Source organism: Rhinoderma darwinii, chromosome 4 (assembly GCF_050947455.1).
Source record: "Rhinoderma darwinii isolate aRhiDar2 chromosome 4, aRhiDar2.hap1, whole genome shotgun sequence".
Classification (NCBI taxonomy): domain Eukaryota; kingdom Metazoa; phylum Chordata; class Amphibia; order Anura; family Rhinodermatidae; genus Rhinoderma; species Rhinoderma darwinii.
Genome location: NC_134690.1, coordinates 405,047,194 through 405,064,160, shown reverse-complemented (window position 1 = coordinate 405,064,160; position 16,967 = coordinate 405,047,194). Strand labels below are relative to the sequence as shown.

The following is a 16,967-nucleotide window of genomic DNA, read 5'->3' as shown; positions in this document are numbered from 1 at the left end:
TACAGCTGGTATAGGTTATACATCTTCTTGTATATAGTGATATGGAGCATGCTGGTATAACCTGTGTATCTTCTGTATATAATTATATATGTACAGCTGGTATAAGTTATACATCTTCTTGTATATAGTGATATGGAGCATGCTGGTATAACCTGGGTATCTCCTGTATATAATTATATATGTACAGCTGGTATAAGTTATACATCTTCCTGTATATAGTGATATGGAGCATGCTGGTATAACCTGGGTATCTCCTGTATATAATTATATATGTGCAGCTGGTATAAGTTATACATCTTCTTGTATATAGTGATATGGAGCATGCTGGTATAACCTGGGTATCTCCTGTATATACTTATATATGTACAGCTGGTATAAGTTATACATATTCTTGTATATAGTGATATGGAGCATGCTGGTATAACCTGGGTATCTCCTGTATATAATTATATATGTATAGCTGGTATAAGTCATACATCTTCTTGTATATAGTGATATGGAGCATGCTGGTATAACCTGGGTATCTCTTGTATATAATTATATATGTACAGCTGGTATAAGTTATACACCTTCTTGTATATAGTGATATGGAGCATGCTGGTATAACCTGGGTATCTCCTGTATATAATTATATATGTACAGCTGGTATAAGTTATACATCTTGTATATAGTGATATGGAGCATGCTGGTATAACCTGGGTATCTTCTGTATATAATTATATATGCACAGCTGGTATAAGTTATACATCTTCTTGTATATAGTGATATGGAGCATGCTGGTATAACCTGGGCATCTTCTGTATACAATTATATATGTACAGCTGGTATAAGTTTTATATATCTTCTTATATATAGTAATATGGAGCATTCTGGTATAACCTGGGTATCTTCTGTATATAATTATATATGTACAGCTGGTATCAGTTATACATCTTCTTGTATATAGTGATATGGAGCATGCTGGTATAACCTGGGTATCTTCTGTATATAATTATATATGTACAGCTGGTATAACCTGGGCATCTTCTGTATATAATTATATATGTACAGCTGGTATAAATTATACATCTTCTTGTATATAGTGATATGGAGCATGCTGGTATAACCTGGGTATCTTCTGTATATAATTATATATATATATACAGCTGGTATAAGTTATACATCTTCCTGTATATAGTGATATGGAGCATGCTGGTATAACCTGGGTATCTCCTGTATATAATTATATATGTACAGCTGGTATAAGCTGTACATCTTCTTGTATATAGTGATATGGAGCATGCTGGTATAACCTGGGTATCTTCTGTATATAATTATATATGTACAGCTGGTATAAGTTATATATATTCTTGTATATAGTGATATGGAGCATGCTGGTATAACCTGGGTATCTTCTGTATATAATTATATATGTACAGCTGGTATAAGTTATACATCTTCTTGTATATAGTGATATGGAGCATGCTGGTATAACCTGGGTATCTTCTGTATATAATTATATATGTACAGCTGGTATAACCTGGGCATCTTCTGTATATAATTATATATGTACAGCTGGTATAAATTATACATCTTCTTGTATATAGTGATATGGAGCATGCTGGTATAACCTGGGTATCTTCTGTATATAATTATATATATACAGCTGGTATAAGTTATACATCTTCCTGTATATAGTGATATGGAGCATGCTGGTATAACCTGGGTATCTCCTGTATATAATTATATATGTACAGCTGGTATAAGCTATACATCTTCTTGTATATAGTGATATGGAGCATGCTGGTATAACCTGGGTATCTTCTGTATATAATTATATATGTACAGCTGGTATAAGTTATACATCTTCTTGTATATAGTGATATGGAGCATGCTGGTATAACCTGGGTATCTCCTGTATATAATTATATATGTACAGCTGGTATAAGTTATACATCTTCCTGTATATAGTGATATGGAGCATGCTGGTATAACCTGGGTATCTCCTGTATATAATTATATATGTACAGGTGGTATAAGTTATACATCTTCCTGTATATAGTGATATGGAGCATGCTGGTATAACCTGGGTATCTCCTGTATATAATTATATATGTACAGGTGGTATAAGTTATACATCTTCCTGTATATAGTGATATGGAGCATGCTGGTATAACCTGGGCATCTTCTGTATATATATATATATGTACAGCTGGTATAAGTTACACATCTTCTTGTATATAGTGATATGGGGCATGCTGGTATAACCTGGGTATCTTCTGTATATAATTATATATGTACAGCTGGTATAAGTTATACATCTTCCTGTATATAGTGATATGGAGCATGCTGGTATAACCTGGGTATGTTCTGTATATAATTATATATGTACAGCTGGTATAAGTTATACATCTTCTTGTATATAGTGATATGGAGCATGCTGTTATAACCTGGGTATCTTCTGTATATAATTATATATGTACAGCTGGTAATAAGTTATACATCTTCCTGTATATAGTGATATGGAGCATGCTGGTATAACCTGGGTATCTTCTGTATATAATTATATATGTACAGCTGGTATAAGTTATACATCTTCCTGTATATAGTGATATGGAGCATGCTGGTATAACCTGGGTATCTTCTGTGTATAATTATATATGTACAGCTGGTATAAGTTATACATCTTCTTGTATATAGTGATATGGAGCATGCTGGTATAACCTGGGTATCTTCTGTATATAATTATATATGTACAGCTGGTATAAGTTATACATCTTCTTGTATATAGTGATATGGAGCATGCTGGTATAACCTGGGTATCTCCTGTATATAATTATATATGTACAGCTGGTATTATATATGTACAGCTGGTACAGCTGGTTATATATGTACAGCTGGTATATAATTATATATGTACAGCTGGTATAAGTTATACATCTTCCTGTATATAGTGATATGGAGCATGCTGGTATAACCTGGGCATCTTCTGTATATAATTATATATGTACAGCTGGTATAAGTTATACATCTTCTTGTATATAGTGATATGGATCACACTGGTATAACCTGGGTATCTTCTGTATATAATTATATATGCACAGCTGGTATAAGTTATACATCTTCCTGTATATAATGATATGGATCACGCTGGTATAACTTGGGCACTTTTTTAATGAAATTTTTTTCTGCTGAGAATGGTAATAATTTTTCATTTGATATGGAAACAAACTTTCTACTTCTTCTGTGCGACTCGTGTTATTTCAGCAGAGCGCGGTGTTAATGCTATCACATAGGTAATGTCTTTTCTTCATATCTGTTCGCCACCTCTGTAAATCCACTTACTGCAATGACGCTGACTAGTTCTAATCTTATCTCCTCCCCTCCCCCGTCCTTCCCTCATATGGAATAACAATAGTTTCTTATTATTTGGATTCTATATTTGTGTATGATCTGTAATCCGGACACTTTACTTCTGCTGCGATCTACAACCATTGTCCCGGCTGCAATATTTCCTCTCTTCGGTATTTCTCTGCTCTTCGCTGGTTTTCGTTGCTTTCTCCGTTTTCCTGCAGTTTTATGGTCGGCCGTTATATGGCGATTATTTTCGCGAAGTTGCTGCATTAGAGGGGAATCTGACTGATTAGTTATTACTCTGCCCATTCCCATCCAGTGAAATATAAATCCCCCTCCCCCTGCGCAGTTGTAAAATTTTATTCCCGTAGATATTTGCATTTTCGGATGATTTATTCCCATTTAATGTAACTCAGTAGAAATAATTTTAGATGTTATAAAACAGCTTCATTTCACTGAATGAAGTCTCATTGCTTGTAGTCATAGAGAAGGAAAACAATTAAAGGAACATTTCAGGAACAACGGATACATTGTGTCTGAGGGGGCGGGGCATGACTTCTATCTTTATTGAATTCAATGTAATGCTCCGCCCCCTCAAGTCCTGCGCCAGGCATTACCTGGGAGAATTGTGCCAAAAAACTGGCATCGATGCCGTGCGCTAAATTTATTATGTGTTTTAGATCGTTTCTGTACCTTTCTCGACAGTTTTGAGAATTGTCTAGAAAAAGGGGTGTGGCTAAAAAGTCTTAAGTGCGGCAGATTTTATAAACCGGTTTATGGCGATAAAATGTGAGAAATTTGGATGATGCCAATATTTGCCAATATTTGCGCTGAATTGTGTAACTTCCCGTTGCTCACTTCTGTTGAAAAGTCGCAAGAAAATTAGGTGTCGTTAGGGGGGCGGGACTACAGTCAGAAATTGACGTAAATTATAGCGTTAATCTATTCTTACTCACAGCAGACGTAGATTTTAATTCCTGTTTTCAGGACAGCCAAAGATGCGCCTCGTAATAAATTTGCCGCATTTTACTCTCCGCGTCTGGTATATGAAACGACGTTCTTAATAAATCTTCCCCAGCGTGCGCCATTGTGATAAATTTGGTGCCGTTTCTGTCTGTCTGTCTTGTCTAGTTCTATCTTTTCCTAGGGCTGGGCAATTAATCGAAAAATAATCGAAATTGAAATTCAACGCAATTAATCGCCGTGATCTTGCGAATTTCGGTTTTGTCAATTATTTTTTCCAGGTTTACACTGTATCTGCATCTTCAGGACGCAGATACAGCTGAATCCAATGGTAGAGCAGAGGATTGTACATTCACTATGTATCACCAGACACGAGGCAGTGACGTCATCGCGCCTGTCTGTGCCGTGCCGGAGGGTTAGGCGAGTATGTATATTATTTTATCAGGCACTGTTGGCGGCAGCTATAGGGGCATTATACAGCGTGGGGGCAGCTATGGGGGCATTATACTGTCGGGGGCAGTTATGGGGCATTATACTGTGTGGGGTCAGCTATGGGGAAATTATACTGTGTGGAGGCAGCTATGGGGAAATTATACTGTGTGGGGGCAGCTATGGGGGCATTATACTGTGTGGAGGCAGCTATGGGGCATTATACAGTGTGGAGGGCAGTTATAGGGGCATTATACAGTGTGGACGGCAGTTATAGGGGCATTATACTGCGTGGAGGCAGCTATGGGGCATTATACTGTGTGGAGGGCAGTTATGGGGGCATTATACTGTGTGGAGGGCAGTTATGGGGCATTATACTGTGTGGAGGCAGCTATGGGACATTATACTGTGTGGAGGGCAGTTATGGGGGCATTATACTGTGTGGAGGGCAGTTATGGGGGCATTATACTGCGTGGAGGCAGCTATGCGGCATTATACTGTGTGGAGGGCAGTTATGGGGGCATTATACTATGTGGAGGCAGTTATGGGGTATTATACTGTGTGGAGGTCAGTTATGGGGACATTATACTGTGGGGGCAGTTATGGGGCATTATACTGTGTGGAGGCAGCTATGGGGAAATTATACTGTGTGGAGGCAGCTATGGGGGCATTATACTGTGGGGTGCAGTTATGGGGCATTATTCTGTAGGGGGGAAGATATGGGGGCATTATACTGTGTGGAGGCAGCTATGGGGGCATTATACTGTGTGGAGGCAGCTATGGGGGCATTATACTGTGTGGAGGCAGCTATGGGGGCATTATACTGTGTGGAGGCAGCTATGGGGGCATTATACTGTGTGGAGGCAGCTATGGGGGAATTATACTGTGTGGAGGCAGCTATGGGGAAATTATACTGTGGGGGGCAGTTATGGGGCATTATACTGTGGGGGGGTAGTTATGGGGCATTATACTGTGGGGGCAGTTATGGGGCATTATACTGTGGGGGCAGTTATGGGGCATTATACTGTGGGGTGCAGCTACGGGGAGCATTATACTGTGGGGGCAGTTATGGGGCATTATACTGTGGGGGGCAGTTATGGGGCATTATACTGTGGGGGGAAGCTATGGGGGGGCATTATACTGTGTGGAGGCAGCTATGGGGGCATTATACTGTGGGGGCAGTTATGGGGCATTATACTGTGTGGAGGCAGCTATGGGGGCATTATACTGTGGGAGGCAGTTATAGGGGCATTATACTGGGGGCAGTTATGGGGCATTATACTGTGTGGAGGCAGCTATGGGGACATTATACTGTGGGGGGGGCAGTTATGGGGCATTATACTGTGGGGGGGGGCAGTTATGGGGCATTATACTGTGGGGGGGCAGTTATGGGGCATTATACTGTGGGGGGGGGCAGTTATGGGGCATTATACTGTGGGGGCAGTTATGGGGCATTATACTGCGGGGCAGTTATGGGGCATTATACTGTGTGGAGGCAGCTATGGGGAAATTATACTGTGGGGGGGGCAGTTATGGGGCATTATACTGTGGGGGGGGGCAGTTATGGGGCATTATACTGTGAGGGGGGCAGTTATGGGGCATTATACTTGGGGGGGGCAGTTATGGGGCATTATACTGTGGTGGGCAGTTATGGGGCATTATACTGTGGGGGGAAGCTATGGGGGGGCATTATACTGTGTGGAGGCAGCTATGGGGCATTATACTGTGTGGAGGCAGCTATGGGGAAATTATACTGTGGGAGACAGTTATGGGGCATTATACTGTGGGGGGCAGTTATGGGGCATTATACTGTGGGGGGAAGCTATGGGGGGCATTATACTGTGGGAGGCAGTTATGGGGCATTATACTGTGGGGGCAGTTGTGGGGCATTATACTGTGGGGGGAAGCTATGGGGGCATTATACTGTGGGAGGCAGTTATAGGGGCATTATACTGTGGGGGCAGTTATGGGGCATTATACTGTGTGGAGGCAGCTATGGGGACATTATACTGTGTGGAGGCAGTTATGGGGGCATTATACTGTGTGGAGGCAGTTATGGGGGCATTATACTGTGTGGAGGCAGTTATGGGGGCATTATACTGTGTGGAGGCAGTTATGGGGGCATTATACTGTGTGGAGGCAGCTATGGGGGCATTATACTGTGTGGAGGCAGCTATGGGGGAATTATACTGTGTGGAGGCAGCTATGGGGGCATTATACTGTGGGGGCAGTTATGGGGCATTATACTGTGGGGGGAAGCTATGGGGGAGCATTATACTGTGTGGAGGCAGTTATGGGGGCATTATACTGTGTGGAGGCAGCTATGGGGGCATTATACTGTGGGAGACAGTTATGGGGCATTATACTGTGGGGGGAAGCTATGGGGGCATTATACTGTGTGGAGGAAGCTATGGGGACATTATACTGTGTGGAGGCAGCTATGGGGGCATTATACTGTGTGGAGGCAGTTATGGGGGCATTATACTGTGTGGAAGCAGCTATGGGGACATTATACTGTGTGGAAGCAGCTATGGGGGCATTATACTGTGTGGAGGCAGTTATGGGGGCATTATACTGTGTGGAAGCAGCTATGAGGACATTATACTGTGTGGAGGCAGTTATGGGGGCATTATACTGTGTGGAAGCAGCTATGGGGACATTATACTGTGTGGAGGCAGTTATGGGGGCATTATAGTGTGTGGAGGCAGTTATGGGGGCATTATAGTGTGTGGAGGCAGTTATGGGGGCATTATACTGTGTGGAGGCAGTTATGGGGGCATTATACTGTGTGGAGGCAGCTATGGGGACATTATACTATGTGGAGGCAGTTATGGGGCATTATACTGTGTGGAGGCAGTTATGGGGGCATTATACTGTGTGGAGGCAGCTATGGGGGCATTATACTGTGTGGAGGCAGTTATGGGGGCATTATACTGTGTGGAGGCAGTTATGGGGGCATTATACTGTGTGGAGGCAGCTATGGGGACATTATATTGTGTGGAGGCAGTTATGGGGGCATTATACTGTGTGGAGGCAGTTATGGGGGCATTATACTGTGTGGAGGCAGCTATGGGGGCATTATACTGTGTGGAGGCAGTTATGGGGGCATTATACTGTGTGGAGGCAGTTATGGGGGCATTATACTGTGTGGAGGCAGTTATGGGGGCATTATACTGTGTGGAGGCAGTTATGGGGGCATTATACTGTGTGGAGGCAGTTATGGGGACATTATACTGTGTGGGGGCAGTTATGGGGGCATTATACTGTGTGGAGGGCAGCTATGGGGGCATTATACTGTGTGGAGGCAGTTATGGGGGCATTATACTGTGTGGAGGCAGTTATGAGGACATTATACTGTGTGGAGGCAGTTATGGGGCATTATACTGTGTGGAGGCAGCTATGGGGGCATTATACTGTGGGAGGCAGTTATGGGGCATTATACTGTGGGGGGAAGCTATGGGGAAATTATACTGTGTGGAGGCAGTTATGGGGGCATTATACTGTGTGGAGGCAGCTATGGGGGCATTATAATGTTTGGGGGGCAGTTATATGGGCATTATAATGTTTGGGGGCAGCTATGGGGCATTATACTGTGTGATCAGCACTATAGGGGCAATATACTGTGTGGGGCAGTGTCAGGGGGTATATTATATACAGTACTATACAGCAGGTTCATGGAATAAATATTAATTCAATAGTGTAGCGTGCAAATAGGGGGTGCGGCATGCAAAAAGGGGTGTGCCCTAAATAATCATTCTTTAATTGTAATCGTGGTCACATATTCAATTAATTGATTTAGGTCATAATTGCCCGGCCCTACTTTAACCACTGTTAATAGCGACTGCAGCATCTAAAGCGTTAGAAAGAGGGTGACGACCTCTCTGACAGCCGATCCATTTTCCTGCGACACGATCGCGGGGTGCTGATGGTTGGCATGGCCTAACGAAGGCCCCCAAGTCTGTTATCTTTCCGGCTACCGCTCAATCAACAGAAAAATAAAAAAGTTCCGTCTCAGAATTTGGCGACACAAAAGATCATTTTATTTTTTACAAAAAGTTTTTTCCTTGTAAAAGTAGTAAAATATATAAAAAACAATATAAATATGGTATCGCCGTAAACGTATGGACCCGTAGAATATAGTTAACATGTCGTTTTAATTGCCCGCAAAAATAAAGTCCTCTTATGGAAAAAAAAATGGCTGCAACGGAAAGGGTCTGAGATGCCCCAGCAAATATATAACTACAGCATCTATATAGAGGGGCTTCCTCTGTCACTCCATCAATCACGCAAATAAATCGCAGGTTGCCGATGGGTTGTCATGGCAGCCGGGTCCTAATGGAGGCCCCCCAGGACTGCCCTCGTAGTATTCCTAACAAGTCCTGCCATATGGCTAGTTATGGCTCTGGTATGAGAAAACGAAAAAGTCGCTGCTAAAACTGATTGTGCGCCAAAGGGTTAAAACAGTAATGGTAAATCTCCCCTATTGTGTCAGAGGGGGCGGGGGGCGTTTATATTTACTATTTCTGCTGTATATCCTCCCACAATTCCCTTCACTTAAGCTCTCCATATCTATGAGGAACCTATGTGGTCCCGCCCCCCCCCCCCCGGCTTGTGAATAGAATGCAAGAGCTGCAGTAAAGACTGACACTTAGACAGTCTAATAGGAGGGAGAAGGTGATGTAACTCTGTATAACATTGTGGATGTATGTAACATTCAGGAAGGGGGGGACAACCCTAATGGGCACGGGAACAGCAAAACTAGCAATCGACAACTAGCATCAAGATAACTCCGAGCTGAATAAAGTAATAATGGAGGACGACTCCGGGGCTGACATTTATATAAACAATTTATTTTTCTTTCATTTTAGGGGAAATTTCTTTTTTGTGAAATGTCCCTCGATTTTAATATGAAAAAAATTAAAAATGAAATATAATTTAACTAAGACTAGACATCTACATAAAACGCCAATGATCTTGAGTTACATCATGTCTTCTACTCCAATCACATCCGGAGCTGCATACACAATTCTGTCTGTTTCCTGTTAACTCTCAGGCGGCAGGACTTCTCATCTCTCTGCACCTCCTGCCAGTTCAGTGTCTGTAGATAAACTTCAGAACATTCTACTGATAATTTCATCTATGGCGGCTGCAGGACCGGATTGCGGGGGTCTAGGCCCCTCCTAGTAATAGGTGTGGCTGAAACGGCCAAACTGGCTAATGTGAAGGGGGGGTCGCGTACTTTTTTCCAGGCAGGGTCCATTGGGTAAATTGCATTATTTCACATTCCTGTTTTGTACAAAAATATTAAATAGATAAATAAAAACTAAAATGAAGAACCAATCAGTGACGAGCGCAAAATCCGGCGATCGCCCCGAGGACAAAACAGGGAACAAAATAGAAAAAAAACAATTATACGCCACAAGTTGAAGGAAAGAAACGATGGAAATGATTCAGATCGACGAGACCAACAATAAAATGTAAAATGTTTCGCTGCTGGACGCGATGATAACCGGAGATACGGCGGGCAATTTTCTGTCTGGTGATTGGCGCCGTCAGCAAAGTCAATTTAAGCGAAAGGGGAGAAGTTCACGAAAAGCGGCTCTGAATCCTCCGCTCAGCGTCACGAGGAAACAACATCAAAGTATCCACAAAAAAATAATCCGTATCTGGGAAAGCTGGGTGACAGTCAATATGGCCGCCATTACTGATCTCACAGAGGTTGCCACCCAGCTTTTCTAGTCTCGCAGTAATCACAGCAGCTCGGTATCATGCAGTGGAGCGCCCCTTTAAGGCGGCAGTGTTGGGCTATGTTTACAAGCAAAATTTCAAGGGAGAACTTCTGATTTTCAGCCGTCTTTGTAGCCAAAAACTTTTTTTTGAGGTGTTTTTGGAGTCTTTTTTCCATTGACACAATGAAAGCAGCTGGAAAAGCGGCTCAAGAAGTGACCTGCTGCTTATTTTTACGGGGCATCTTTTTACGCGACCTTTTTTAAAACGTCAGCGTACAAAAAGTCCCATTTGAACTAAACGCCGTTTTTCCCATTTGAATTCAGTGGGCGGATGTATGTAGGCGTTTAGCAAGGCGTATTTCGAGACGTTTACACCCCAAAATATGGCTGTGTGGGGGAGGCCTTAAAGGGGTCCTCCACTTTGGAAATCCTTTTGTGTTTGAACCCCCTACGGCTCTTCTGAATCAAACTCAGATCATTATAAGATTTTATCGTGATCTCCGTCTGTTTCAGTAGAGCCGCGGGGGGTCCGGGAGTTCTGGCCGTAATGCAGACCCTGAAATGTGACCGTATTACGTCGGTGTGAGGCCGTAGCATTGATGGAGATGATGTTTATACACGACCCCCCATGTAATCAGTGACTCTCCGTCTTTCCTCAGGCATCTCCACTGCACAAGGAACTACATCCACCTCAACCTGTTCACCTCCTTCATACTGAGAGCCGTTTCCGTCTTCATAAAGGACTCGGTGCTGCGGTGGATGTATGACATCGCCATCCACGACAACCAATGGGAAGGACTCATCTCCTACCAGGTGACACAGTCACTGTACAATGACAACACAATCACCGCACGATCACCGCACGATCACCGCACGATCACCGCACACTCACCGCACAATCACAATTCCATTACTGCACAATCCAATCACAGCACAACAATATAACCGCTGCACGATTGACTGTCTTCTAGTTTTATGTAAATTAAGCTTAATCGTTGTATAATAAAAAGTTCTGTACATTCCCTCACCACATATCCAAACCGGTCCTGACCTAATACTTCTCACAGCTGAGGGTTTGTTGTAATTGCATCTAATCTAGACAATCCTCTATGAGGTGAACACAGGCCAGATCTCTTCTGTCCTAATTGTTACAATGTATCTGTATCAATTTGGAGTCCAGGCTGTTTATACAATTGTAACAAACCCTCAGTCTTAGATTTTCCAACCCAACTAATTGGTGAGAAGAAGTGACAACTATTCCTGCAACTTGCGCTCTGTGATGTAGTTGTTACATGTAGAGCCCCTCCCCCGCTTGTTCCTAGCTGACTCCTCCCCTGGCGGTGTGCGTGGGAGGGGAATGTTATTAAAAACAGGTTTATTTAACCCTTTACTCCCTGAAGTGCATTGATCATGGCAGGAATGTTCAGTAATATGAGGTCTCGCGTCCCCGCAGGAGTCCCTCAGTTGCCGCCTGGTCTTCATGATGATGCAATATTGTGTGGCAGCAAATTATTACTGGCTGCTGGTGGAGGGCATCTACCTGCACACCCTGCTGGTGCTGTCTGTGTTCTCCGAGCAGCGGCTCTTCAGCTTCTACCTGTGCATTGGATGGGGTGAGTACGGCCGGTGTGTTCATTGCCTTCAGGACAAGTCCCCCTAGAAGACCTACGTAACACGTATAAATCCCCTGCGAGTGGTGCAGCCTACTGTATAATGACATTCTGCAGCTTTCTGTCTTCCTGCTTCAAGATCTCTGCCTGCTGTCTGTGAATGAGACATTAAAACCAGTCATGGCTTATTACTTTCACAGCTGATGGTCTTGTTACAATGTATCAGTGTAGATAAGAGCCATCTGCCTGGAGTCCAGCACAGGAGAGGGGTTTGTGCTGCTGCTGCTCGTAGCTCACAGATGATTGACTGATACATTGTAACAAACTTTCTTATATACAATTTTAACAGGGTAAGGGTATGTTCACACGCACTGTTTTCAGACATAATTTGGGCGTTTTACGCCTCGAATTACGCCTGAAAAAACTCCCCTAATACTCCTTCAAATATCTGCCCATTGATATCAATGGGTTTTACGATGTTCTGTTCCCACGAGGTGTTATTTTACGCGTCGCTGTCAAAAGACGGCGCGTAAAAAGACACCTGCGAAAAAGAAGTGCATGTCACTTCTTGGGATGTTTTTGGAGCCGTTTTTCATTGACTCCATAGAAAAACAGCTCCAATTACGTCCGTAAAATACGCTGCGAAAAACGCGAGTAGTTACAAAAACGTCTGAAACTCAGGAGCTGTTTTCTGTATTTTCAGACGTATTTTGTTAAGGCGTGTGAACATACCCTTACTCAGGATCAGTATAGGGATCAGGATAAGTTATGTAATGTATGTACACAGTGACTCCACCAGCAGAATAGTGAGCGCAGCTCTGGAGTATAATACAGGATATAACTCAGGATCAGTACAGGATACGTAATGTAATGTATGTACACAGTGACTCCACCAGCAGAATAGTGAGTGCAGCTCTGGAGTATAATACAGGATGTTACTCAGGATCAGTACAGGATACGTAATGTAATGTATGTACACAGTGACTCCACCAGCAGAATAGTGACTGCAGCTCTGGAGTATAATACAGGATGTTACTCAGGATCAGTACAGGATACGTAATGTAATGTATGTACACAGTGACTCCACCAGCAGAATAGTAAGTGCAGCTCTGGAGTATAATACAGGATATAACTCAGGATCAGTACAGGATACGTAATGTAATGTATTTACACAGTGACTCTACCAGCAGAATAGTGAGTGCAGCTCTGGAGTATAATACAGGATGTAACTCAGGATCAGTACAGGATAAGTAATGTAATGTATGTACACAGTGACTCCACCAGCAGAATAGTGAGTGCAGCTCTGGAGTATAATACTGTATATAACTCAGGATCAGTACAGGATAAGTAATGTAATGTATGTACACAGTGACTCCACCAGCAGAATAGTGAGTGCAGCTCTGCAGTATAATACAGGATATAACTCAGGATCAGTACAGGATAAGTAATGTAATCTATGTACACAGTGACTCCACCAGCAGAATAGTGACTGCAGCTCTGGAGTATAATACAGGATATAACTCAGGATCAGTACAGGATAAGTAATGTAATGTATGTATACAGTGACTCCACCAGCAGAATAGAGAGTGCAGCTCTGGAGTATAATACAGGAAGTAACTCAGGATCAGTACAGGATAAGTAATGTAATGTATGTACACAGTGACTCCACCAGCAGAATAGTGAGTGCAGCTCTGCAGTATAATACAGGATATAACTGAGGATCAGTACAGGATAAGTAATGTAATGTATGTACACAGTGACTCCACCAGCAGAATAGTGAGTGCAGCTCTGGAGTATAATACAGGATGTAACTCCGGATCAGTACAGGATAAGTAATGTAATGTATGTACACAGTGACTCCACCAGCAGAATTGTGAGTGCAGCTCTGGAGTATAAAAAAAGCTATTCGTTGGGGGATCTTTTTAAGAAAAAAGGGAGGCGGACAACTCCTTTAACATATCGTCTAGTTGGTTGTCAAATCTGTCAGTGGAGAAGGGAGTTTTCAAGTTGTCTGAGGGTTCATAGCTGGGTCTCAACATTTGCATAGACGGTCTTCATTCACCAACATTCATTCACAATTGCCTGACTGCTCAGTTGCTCCCCACCGCAGAATCTTAGTCCTCTGTGATCGGAATATGGACATTTCTTTTATTTCCCCTAAATCAGCGAGCACAGCTCTTTCCCTTCATAGTGGCTTCGGAAATGAAAGATTACACGTTAAAGTTTTGTCACAAGACGTACAAAACCCTCATTACTGGTGATTAGCTGCTGAAATCTATCGGAGTTGTTGGCAAATAACGATGATCTGTAATTTACATATAATTAGCGGTTTCTGTTTCAGAATCAATCTTCTATTCACTGCACATCTACAATCCCATTAATTAATTCTCAATGTTCAGATGTAATTTAGATTGTGGTGACGAGCGGTCAGGAGAGGATAATTTCTACAGCTCTGCAGAACCTGATGAGTCCACTGCAACCATAACATGGAAAATATTCCCCTATTAGCCGTGGCCTCCAACCTGTGGCTCTCTGCTCCCCAAAAGCTGTCAGGGCATGCTGGGAGTTGTAGTTTCCCCACAGCTGAAGAGTGACAGGTTAGAGATTGACTTACAGCTATTTTACCAATGATTATAATGACTAAGTTGTTATCGCCCCGCCCCTGTCACTTGCTTCTCTGGTCATGTAAAGATGGCGATCACTGGTCATGTAAAGATGGCGATCACTGGTCATGTAAAGATGGCGATCACTGGTCATGTAAAGATGGCGATCACTGGTCATGTAAAGATGGCGATCACTGGTCATGTAAAGATGGCGATCACTGGTCATGTAAAGATGGCGATCACTGGTCATGTAAAGATGGCGATCACTGGTCATGTAACGATGGCGATCACTGGTCATGTAACGATGGCGATCACTGGTCATGTAAAGATGGCGATCACTGGTCATGTAACGATGGTGATCACTGGTCATGTAACGATGGTGATCACTGGTCATGTAACGATGGTGACCACTGGTCATGTAAAGATGACGATCACTGGTTATGTCATGTGATCTTGGCTATTATTGTCTCCACTATTAAGACAGTCCTTCCTCTTTAACCTCTTGAATCTCATGACCTATTTTTGATTTATTGTAGTTTTTACTTCAAAATGCAAAATGCTATAAAAATAATATCCTTAAAGGGTTGTCTCATGAAGAAAACATATGTCCATTGGCGCTCTTAGGTATATAAACATCATAGGGGTTCTGTAAGATCAGCTGAATAGCTACCATTTGTAATACTACATTGCCGACTGGCCTGTAGCTTCCTGCCGGACACACTCCCTTCTGTAAGGAGATGTCTCTGATTAGACAACCCCTTTATTGGTCCACAAACCACAGAATAATAGAATGGTCGCACTGAGTATTTCTACCACTAGGTGTCACTTTAGAGTATTATGCATCTGACTATTGTGGTTTGTATTCCTCCTGAATAGCGATCCATGTGGTCAGGAGCGGTATTGCAAGCACAATTTATCAATGATATTAATGGGAAACATTATCATTACTTGAATAGTTTATGACAACGGATCCATTAGTGTTGTGACAATTTAAAGCATACACCATTCATATATTATGTGCACCTTAAAGGAGACATTGCGTGCCTTTAGATATTGTAAAGTGTCTGGGAAATTCCGCCATATAGAGGCTACAATATCCTGTGAAATCTTATCTCCTGCAGTGGTGAAGAATAATATAATATTACCAAAGGTTTCGTACTATTCAGCGACGTCAATCCCGTTTATTATGGATCCCAGCTGGAAATGTTTTAGACAGAAAAGATCAGTATTTGCAGTCGGGACGATCTTTTTTGCTGGAACATTTCTAGTTGTGCTCCACAACAGCAGCAGAAGAAGACGGAGTCAGAAGAGAGAAGAAACTAAACTTCAACGGTGCCGAGACCTTATAAAGAAGAACTGAGAAATGCATGTGAATGGTTCCAAAATAATATTCTGAGTGGGTTTGTTAATTCAGACCCATGTATGCTGGTCATTGTTTAAAGGGGTTATCTACAAGGAGCGTCTCCTGCTCTGGAGGACCCGGCACATCCATACATTACATGGACAGCCCTTTAATTTCAAAGAAAACTGTAATACTTAATTTCTCCTGTGGTGGCGCAGCAGGAGAATTGAATACTTGATTATGGGTTTCTCTACAGATTATAGCTGATCGCTGAGGGTTCCCACAGTGGGAAATCGTTTGATCACTTTATTGATGGTGGACCCTTATAGACACAAGGTGATTGTCTTCAGGGAACAATCCCTTTAAGCTTGTGGTTAGGTGGAGTTCATCATAGAATGGGTGGAGCTTGTCACAGTATAGGAACCTATCAGCATGCAGTAAGCTTATGTCTTCTTACTCCTATTCCTTGTACAGGACTCCCTCGTATCTAAGAGCTATTCATCCAGACTTTTTGGCATAGATGATGATGGTGATGATGATGATGATGATGGTGATTACTATTAGGTGATGGTTATACAATACATCATATGATTTTGTCATAGCGTATGAACATTTGAAAGTTGAATGCACGAGTCCAAACCATTGGGATCTTTGATTATGTCCTATTTGCTTCAAGCTTCCTAGGACTTGTTGATTGTTTCCTTTTTTCCTGTATCTCATCCAATCAAATACATTTTCTTGATCAAATGTGCAAAAAAATTATAGAAATGGATAAAGCAACGCCATAAAGATGTGACAAACTGTGTTTGTTACTTTATTCCATCAGTCCTTAAATTTACATGTATACTTGCGAGATACTCCAGTGTCCCCATGATAACACTTCCTGTCTTGTTCTCTTGGCTCAGTGTTGTTTAGGGACATTCAAATCTCCATCCACATTAATGTGCATATTGGAGAT

The 16,967-nt window shown here is 42.3% G+C and overlaps 1 protein-coding gene across 1 annotated transcript in view; it reads left to right on the top strand.

Moving 5' to 3' along the window:
• GLP1R (glucagon like peptide 1 receptor) overlaps positions 1-16,967 on the top strand; it is a 171,566-nt gene that overhangs the window by 69,026 nt on the left and 85,573 nt on the right. The window contains exons 5-6 of the mRNA XM_075863773.1: positions 11,114-11,267; positions 11,908-12,067. Of these exons, the coding sequence (XP_075719888.1) occupies positions 11,114-11,267; positions 11,908-12,067 (314 nt within the window). The remainder of the gene's footprint in view (positions 1-11,113; positions 11,268-11,907; positions 12,068-16,967) is intronic.